The sequence below is a fragment of the Palaemon carinicauda genome, chromosome 10 (genome assembly GCF_036898095.1).
Source record: "Palaemon carinicauda isolate YSFRI2023 chromosome 10, ASM3689809v2, whole genome shotgun sequence".
Classification (NCBI taxonomy): Eukaryota; Metazoa; Arthropoda; class Malacostraca; order Decapoda; family Palaemonidae; genus Palaemon; species Palaemon carinicauda.
Genome location: NC_090734.1, coordinates 112307960 through 112317172, shown reverse-complemented (window position 1 = coordinate 112317172; position 9213 = coordinate 112307960). Strand labels below are relative to the sequence as shown.

At 40.7% G+C, this 9213-nt stretch overlaps 2 protein-coding genes across 2 annotated transcripts in view; both read right to left on the bottom strand.

The window, feature by feature from the left end:
* Window positions 1-7588: 7588 nt before the first annotated feature.
* Window positions 7589-8221, bottom strand: LOC137648184 (zinc finger BED domain-containing protein 5-like). The gene has a single exon (XM_068381111.1). It carries the CDS (start codon window positions 8219-8221, stop codon window positions 7589-7591), a length of 633 nt encoding a protein of 210 aa, XP_068237212.1.
* A 282-nt stretch (window positions 8222-8503) lies between these two features.
* Window positions 8504-9213, bottom strand: part of LOC137648182 (protein FAM200B-like) — a 717-nt gene continuing 7 nt past the window's right edge. The window contains exon 1 of the mRNA XM_068381110.1: window positions 8504-9213. This exon is cut by the window's right edge and continues 7 nt beyond it. Within this exon, the coding sequence (XP_068237211.1) occupies window positions 8504-9213 (710 nt within the window).

Below are 9213 nucleotides of genomic sequence, written 5' to 3'. Positions count from 1 at the left end.
GAGACCTTTACTTGTGATTTTATGACCTAAGAAAGCGATTTCAGATTTTCTTAATACGGCCTTAGACTTATTAAGTTTTACACCCTTAGCCTGGCACCTTTCCAAAAATTTGATTAGCTTACTATCATGGTCTTTAACAGCATCCTCATACGTTTCACCTGCACCATAAATTAAGACTTCGTTAGCAATACATACAACACCATCAAGATTCTCAAGAGGTTGTCTTTTCCTTTTCTGATTCTTTTTCTTCTCAAAACCATCCTTACTGTCCTCCCTTCAGTTGAAGTGGCTATCCTGGAGGGTATTTAGCCTTGCATAGTGTATCGGCTCCTCCATGTTGACCAGTTTTTCAGACTTTTTACTGTAGACTATGGGTTTCACCAATCACTTTATTTATAATTTTGTACATATTGTTTTTGTTATAATTCTTGTTAGTCTAGTTTCTAAGTATGATGTCTCTTTTATTTCTATTAATTCTTAAGCTGTCTGGAGACACTGAGCGAAATCCAGGACCAGTACGTCCTAGATTTCGTCAATGTTGTCTTCTGTATTGCAATATTCGTGGTCTTCATGCAAATATCCAAGACCTTACAGTTGCGTCCAGACAGTATGATATTCTTTTATGCTCAAAAACTTTGGTTTTTAATATGAGGCACTCATCCAAGCTCCTTATAACTGGTTTTAAGAAGCCAATAATGTTGAAATGTGATGCCATCCCTAGGGCCAGGGGAATGGCGGTGTATATTAGGACCGAGAACCCTGCTTCTCATAAGTCCTGCTATTAATGTGGATATCATGAGATTCAGGTAATAAAAGTTTGTGGCAGGCATTACAACTTTTATTTGTGTTCCATCTACCGGAATCCAGACATGGATGATTCTATCTTCGATTGTCTTCTTACCATTATGGCTAAGATACAAGAAGATGAAAGAAAGGCTTCTTTTGTCTTTGTTGGTGATTTTAATGCTCACCATAGTTCTATCTCTCCTACCGATTGCCATGGCTTAAGAGCTATAGACTTTGCCTGTGAATCAGGCTGTTAGCAAATCATAAATGAATCTACTCACAGGTCTGGTAATTGCTTGGATCTCGTATACACTGACTCCGCTGGGGTTATAACTAGTAAGGTTGGTTCTCCAGTCGGGACATCTGATCATGCCTTGATTTCATTAGTAGGGAACTGAGCAGCCTGTCCATGATATATCATACTCTTATAAAATTTATATGAAATCCCAAGCAGACTGGAATGGGATTTTGCATGATCTTTTGTGCTTGAATTCGTCACAATTATATAGTAGTGTAGATCCTGTTGTCCCTTTGAACGAGAATCTAGTCAACATAATTGATAGGCGTATCCCTTCTCGTGTGCTAAGGTACCGAATGAAGGACAAACCGTGGTTCAATGATGATTGTAGACGTGCTTATTTGGAGAAGCAGGAAGCCTATCATCTTTGGAATGGTAACAGATCAGATTTGACCTGGAATAACTATACTCAGCTTCGAGCTTTTGCTCACCGAGTTTATGCCTCAACTGGAAAGGAGTACAATTTAACTATAACAGAAACCCTTTCTGGTACAACTCAGGAACATAAATGGTGGTTTACCCTTAAATCTGCACTCTTTGTTGTAGATGCAACAGTTCCTCCTTTACTTAAACCAGATGGCTCAGTCACTCACTGTCTAAAGGAAAAGGCAACCCTGTTGGCTGATGTTTTTGACAGTAAACAGAGTAATGAAAAACTTGAACTTCCTCATTCCCGTTTTCCTGAGGCTAAACTAACTAGTTTAGCTTTTCGATCTCGGGAAATTAAAGCTCTGTTGATGGACCTTGATGCTTATGCAAATGGCCTTTTTTCTTTATTTTTTATAAAGACAGCAGATTTCTTAGCTTCAAAGTTATCTGTTATTTTGCGCAAGTTAGCAAGAAGAGGAGCTTTTAGCACTTGTTGGAGAATTGGTAATGTTACTCCTCTGATTACCGCCCAATTTCCATAACTCCCATATTATCTAAAGTTTTTGATCGTCTCCTGGCAAAACGTCTTAATAGGTTTGCTGAAGGTAATCATCTATCCCCTAGTTTGCAATTTGGTTTTCGTAAAGACCTTGGAGCATGTGAAGCCCTTCTTACAATCTCCAATGCTGTTTAGAAATCCTGTGATTATGGTCAGGAAGTTCGTATGATTGGCCTTGATTTTAGTGCTGCCTTTGACCGTGTTAATCATGAGGCCCTTGTTTTTAAACTCAAATGTTTGGGATTGGGTGGGTCGTTTCTTAGCATTATTATCAAGATTTTAAGTAATAAATCTCAAAGAGTTGTTGTTGATGGGCACCATATTGAGTATAGGAATGTGATATCGGGTGTTCCACAGGGTAGTGTTCTTGGCCCATTACTTTTCATACTATATAGACATGACTTGTGGTTTGGACTAGAAAACAAGATTGTTGCATATGCAGATGATGCTACTCTCCTTGCATCAATTCCATCCCCTGAATGTAGATCTGGGGTTGGTGAATCCCTCAATAGAGATTTAGCTAAAATTAGTGCATGGTGCAAATTATGGGGTATGAAGCTGAATCCTAATAAAACTCAAAGTATGATTGTAAGTAGGTCAAGGACGGTGGCTCCTCAACATCCGGATCTCAGTATTGATAATGTTTCTTTAAATTTGTATCACTCTTTCAAAATTTTAGGTGTGATTCTCGACAGTAAATTTACTTTCGAGAAACACATTAGGTCTGTGTCTTCTTCAATTGAACAAAAAATTGGCTTATTGAGAAATTCTTACAAGATTTTCGGTGATCAATCTATGCTGAAGAAGTGTTTTAACTCTTTCATTCTACCTTGTTTTGAGTATTGTCCTCCTGTCTGGTCTTCAGCTGCTGATTTTCATCTTAATTTGTTAGACAAAAACTTACGGCCTATTAAATTTCTTATTCCTGATTTAGATATTAATCTTTGGGACCGTCGTTCAATTAGTTCATTATGCATGTTTCATAAGATTTTTCATAACTCTGACCATCCATTACATTCAGACCTCCCTGGACAATTCTATCCTGTTCGAAATACTAGGCAGACAGTTAATTCTAATAGCCAGGCCTTCTCCATCATGAGGCTCAATACTACACAGTATGCTATAAGTTTTATTCCAGCTGTTACCAAGTTGTGGAATGATCTACCTAATCAGGTAGTTGAATCAGTAGAACTTCAAAAGTTCAAAGTTGGAGCAAATGTTTTTATGTTGACCAGGCTGACATAAGTCTTTTTATAGTTTATATATGACATACCTGTTTTTGACGTTGTTAATAGTTTATATAGGACATATTTGTTTTGACGTTGTCACTGTTTTTAGAATGATTTATTGTTAATTTATTCTCATCATTTATTTATTTCCTTTTTCCCTTTCCTCACTGGGCTATTTTTCCCTATTGGAGCCCTTGGGCTTATAGCATCTTGCTTTTCTAACAAGGGTTGTAGCTTGGCTAGTAATAATAATAATAATAATAATCAAGAATGTAAGATGTGTTAAGATGAGGCTGCTTGTAGCGCCTGAGCGCCGTCCACATAAGTGACGTCATTATCCATGTCACGGGCTATCTGTATTTCCTTCCGCTGTGAATCAGTTGCAAGGAAGATACAAAACCATGCTGACTATCATTTCCCGATCCTGCCTAGTTTAAGATCCAACATGGCGCAGTGAATGAAAAGAAAAAGAGGACCTACAGTAATAACTGTGGCACATCATTTGCATTCCCAAGGGGCAGGACTGCAATGACAGGAACTTCAGGAAGCAGCATCAGGATATCGCCTGCTTCCATGCTGTAGGCTCACCACGTGTTACAAACCCAGCAATAAGTCATCCAGAATCTTCAGGCTGAGGCAACAGCGTTGTCACTCCAGGGTAGCAATGTACCCCAACCAAGGATCCCTTTGTCAGTGGCTCCGAAAAACTGCAAGGCTGAGGTGTTCCCTTCAGAATTCAGGTTTTGGAAATGGTCAATGGAGTGTTGGCTGCAGCTATGCAAGGTGAAGCCTAACGAGGCAGTTCATCACATAAGGCTGCATTGTGTTCTGATATTGCAATATGCCCTCGATTCTAGGTATACTGACGCCCAGTTGGAGTGCCCTGTCTACAGAAGGGGCATTCAATGTGATTAAGCAAATGGTAGTAAAAGCTTCTAATCAAGCAGTGGAGTGACTAGAGTTTTTTATTTGGCCCAAGAGCCTAGTGAGTCCTTCAATGATTATTTTATTAAGTGTACGCAAAAGGCTACTGATTGTGCATTCACATGTCCTAATTGCAATCATGATTTATCTGAATATATGCTTTTGCATAAGCTCATGGTAGGCTCAAGTGATAAAGTGCTCAAAAGGCAAGTGTTTCAATTATGCAATAATATTTGTGATATCGACTCCCTCAAAGTCATGTGCAGTGCATTTGAGGCTGCCCGTGACGACGCCCTTTGAAATAGGGCATGGCTTAGCAGCTCCCCTAGAGCAGCTGCTGCCGGTGGGTTTGAGGAGGAACAGGAGGTGGAGGTGGCAGCTTCCCTCAGTAATTGTGACAGGAGCACCCCTGTAAAAGTACAATCGTGCCCCTGTGGTACTTATGGTACTCGTCATACCCCTGGGTATTACTCATGTCCCGCAAAAAAGACATGTCACGGGTGTGGTAAAACCGGTCACCTAAAGAAGTGTTGCAGAGGGCGGAGCACCAGGAACAACGTTAGTGGTCTGGCAGCGGAGTCGGACGTAGCGAGTACAGTGATCGTAGTTGTAGTAGTGGCAGAGGCAAGGTTGCGGAATGGGCCGTCCCTGCAACCCACTATTCGTGTCGATGTATGCTTGGCAAACTTGGGAGTGTGGTCCTGTGTATGAGCAGTACCAGACACTGGTGCCCAGGTTTGTGTTGCGAGACCCGCTATTCTTGCGACGTTGAACATAAAACCAGCTAAGCTGAGGTTAAAGGGAGGATTGCGAGACTTTGCCAACCTGCATCTGAAGTGTTTAGGGTCTTGTACCATAGAATACAAGGTGAGGCACACAACCCAGGAAGTATACTTTGTAAAGTCCTCCATTGATTTTTATCTATCCCTGGATGCTTGCAAGAAACTTGGTCTTGTGCCAGAAATTTTTCCAAACCAAGCCCTGCGAGACCGACGGCCATTCCGTTTCCCCCTAGTGAGAAGAATATTACCAGATTAGAAAACTAGTTATTAGCCCATTATTCAAGTAAGACTTTCGACACCCAGAGAGAACCCCTCCCAGTAATGGATGGAGAACCCCACCATATCCACTTATTACCTGATGCAGTTCCTTATGCCTGCCACACACCTGCGTTAGTACCTAAGCACTGGGAAAAGAAGGTGAAAGCCCAGTTGGAGGAGGACGTTAAGAGAGGGGTCTTACAAAGAGCTCCCCTTGAAGATCCCATAGAATGGTGTTCACGTATGGTGGTCGTGGCCAAGAAATCGGGGCAACCAAGGCGTACGGTTGACTATCAAAAACTCAACGCAAATTGTAGAAGGGAGACGCACCATACCCCTACGCCCTTCGATATGGTATCTAGCATTCCCCTTTGCTCATACAAGACTGGCCGACGCCTATGGGGGATTTCACCAGGTAGAACTGGATAAGGAAAGCATACCGCTAACCACATTCATCAGACCTTGGGGCATACACCAATACCGAATGACACCAATGGGACATTGTTCTGCCTCCGACACATATACACGCCGTTTCGATGATGCCATTGAAGGAATACCCAAGAAGTTTAAGGGTTGTCTCCACGATCAGAGGGTGAATTTTCCCAATTTTTTTTTCTTTGCTAAAAGTCTTCCTTTTGCCTATCAGAAGGCTGTGATATGTGTAGAATTCATCTCCAGCCTCTATAATGCCCCCCCTGGTCATCAACGCCCCCCCTTATGTTAATAGTAAAAATACGAAATATCATTAATAATTTTCTAATTTTTTCAGTTTACCCCTTAAGTGTGTGGACGACACACTTCTTATGATTCAAGCGTAGAAGGAGCCTTTTGGCATGTGTATGACATCCTCGCAGTCTGTGCATATAAAGGCATCACTTTAAAACCAGAAAAATTCAAGTTCTGCAAGAAAGAAGTGGAATTTGTTAAGTTCGATGTAGGTTGGGACTCCTACAAGCCTTCAGAAGATTATTTATCAGCCATCAAAAGTTTTTCTATGCTCCAAAAGCCCACAATATCTGACATAGGTCATGGTATGGTTTTGTCAATCAGCTGGCCCCCTTCCTGACAACAGCGCCCATTATGCTGAAGAAGCCCTCTGGCAAACAGGTCTATTAGGATGAGCACCTTCAGGAGAAGTTTCGTCAAGTGCAAGACATTGCCTGCAAGTTAGCCAAGGACGGCCTCACCTACTACGATAAGCTGCAGTTGACTGTCGCAGTCACTGACTGGAGTGCGGAGGGCGTGGGCTTCGTCATCCTCCAACAATATTGCAGTTGTACCTCTGTCGAAAACCCCTTCTGTTGTAGAGATGGTTGGAGAATAGCGCTTTGTGGCAGTCATTTCCTCACGCCCGCTGAGTCTGGGTATACAGCTGTAGAGGGGGAAGCCCTTGCGGTAGCCTGGTGCTTAATAATGGCACGATTATTCTTATTGGGCTGCCCGAACTTCACCACTTTCATGGACCACCGCCCTTTAACCAAGTTACTAGGCAATAGAAGTCTTGGCAATATTACCAGCCCCAGACTATTTAGATTAAAGGAGAAAACATTATTGTATAATTTCAACGTTGAATACCTACTGAGCAAGAGAAATAATGCTGCTGACTTCCTCTCTCGATTTCCTACCCTGAGGACGGCGCCAGATAGAGAGGATGCGAGCTTCAACGACGAATTAACGATTGCTATGGTGTCAGCAATCACAGAAAACTTACAGAAGCAGTGCACCATAGATGAGAAAACTGTTGAAGAGGCAGCCCTGGACGACCCAGAATGTCAGCTACTAGTCCAGTGGTTCTCAATCTTGTTCAGTTGATGGCACCCTAAACTGATGTAACCATTACTGTGGCATCCCTTCTTCACCACACAACCATATCTCATGAATTAACTTATTTGATGAATATAATTACTGTACTAGCGGCTTTGAATCCATTAAGGAGAAACGTCGCTTTATAAAACACTAGACATTATTATTATTTTTATCATCATCTATAATCAAACCAAATCCAGCACCACCGTACAATGCAGAAATACAAAGAGCATATTAGAAAATTTAAAGTAAAGAGTTATGAATGCAGACTAAATAAAAAGAAAATGGTAATCACCCTTAAGCAAAGAAAAAAAAAAAAAACTATTTTAGTGAGATGTGTGTCTTGATGTGACTGACAGATCCGTTTCACATTGGGTTGAATGGTGGACAAACATATTCTCATTTCTTCCTCAAGAGTTTTTAGCCTTTCCCTTTTGTTAGTTTTAATGTTTGCTAGAGCAGAAAACCCCAACTCACATTGGTAAGAAGTAGAGAACTGGATTAACATTACCAGAGCTTTTTTGGCAACATGAGGATACTTAGTCTTGATCTGAACCCAGAATTCGTCAAGAGTTAGCTACATGTGCAATAACTTTAGATCACGATCATGACGCAATTCCACTAACTGCTCTTCTTCCATAAGGGTAAGCTGAGATTGGGTAGATATAGATGCAACAAATGGGTTTCTTATCCAGTCATAGTTTTCAGAGCATATATCTGGGAAATAGTGCTGAAGTTGTTTTTCCAGTACTGCAAGATGCTCAGAAATAATGGGTATTATCTCACCACTGTTTGCTGCTACTGCAACATGTGAGAACATGTCCAAATTGCCTTCTTTTACTTTGCCACCCCACAGTTGCAGTTTTTCTTTCAGCGCTTTAATTTTATCAGTGGAAGATAAAACATTTTCTGATTTTCCTTGCATGCTGGCATTTACCTTGTTTAAAAGTTCAAAGATGTCAGCTAAGTAAGACAAGTTTGCACACCAAGTATCATCTGCCAGTAAATCACAGAATTCCTCTTGTTGTTCAAGAGTGAAAAAAGTAAGCATCTCTTCCTTCAGTTTGCATACTCGTGACAATACTTTCCCTCTGGACAGCCATTGTGCTTCCGTATGTAGAAGAAGGTTCAAATGTTTTGCCTCAAGCTCTTCGCACAGCTTAGTAAACAGACGAGACTTCAGCGGTAGACTTTTTATAAAGTTCACCATTTTTACAACTTTTTCCAGTACGGATTTTAAATCATTGTTAATTGTCTTGCAACCAGTGCTTCACGATGAAGAAAGCAATGTGTTGTTATCACACTGCTGTTTTCTCTCTTTACTAATGACACAAACCCTTTGAGCCAATCATGGCAGGTGCCCCATCTGTACAAATCCCAACACACGATTGCCAGGTCAAACCAACTGATTTTAAGTACTCACTTAATGTAGAGAAAATATCATTGCCTGTTGAAGTTTCCTTAAGTTCTTTACAATAAAAGAATTGGTTCACTATTTTAACATCATGAATGTACTGAACGAATACCAGTAATTGAGCCATACCTCCAATGTCTGTGGACTCATATACCTGAAGTGCAAACATTTCACTTCCTTCACAGATGTACATACAGTTTCCTCTGTGTCTGCTGACATATCATGAATCCGTCTGCTAATGGTACTATCCGAAACGGGAATTTTCCTCACTTCTTTTTCTGCTTCACTTCCAAACACTGTATTTACTATGGCACTACATTCAGGTAGAATCAGAGTCTCTGCTATTGTATGAGGTTTCATGCTTTTAACATCTAACTCTGCAACTAAGTAACTGGCCTCCTGTGCTTTATCAGCAACTTTGACTTTCTTAGAAAGCATCGCACTTTGTTGTTTTTGCTCACTTAAAAGTCCTTCAAAGTAGGACCAAGGCTTGTTAGCAAGATGATTATGTTTCAGAGTTAAATGCCTCTTTAATTTACTGGGTACCATTGCTTCATTAGCTAATTTATCACCACAAATAACACTTAAAGGCATGGGAGTAACTTCATCACCACACCAGAAGAATCCAAAACTTAAATAATTATCCAAGTAGGAGCGATTTTTCTTGGCTTTTTTTGAGGTTGATTTACTTGTTGGAATGGCCAAATCCTTTTCGCTAACAAAGCCACTTTCTTCCTTTTTTTTACCCTCACCACTAACTTCGTGTCTTCTCTTCTTAATGACAAACT

Coding starts and splice junctions, on each gene's coding strand:
- LOC137648184 (XM_068381111.1), bottom strand. CDS start 8,221: ATGGTGAACTTTATAAAAAGTCTACCGCTGAAGTCTCGTCTGTTTACT.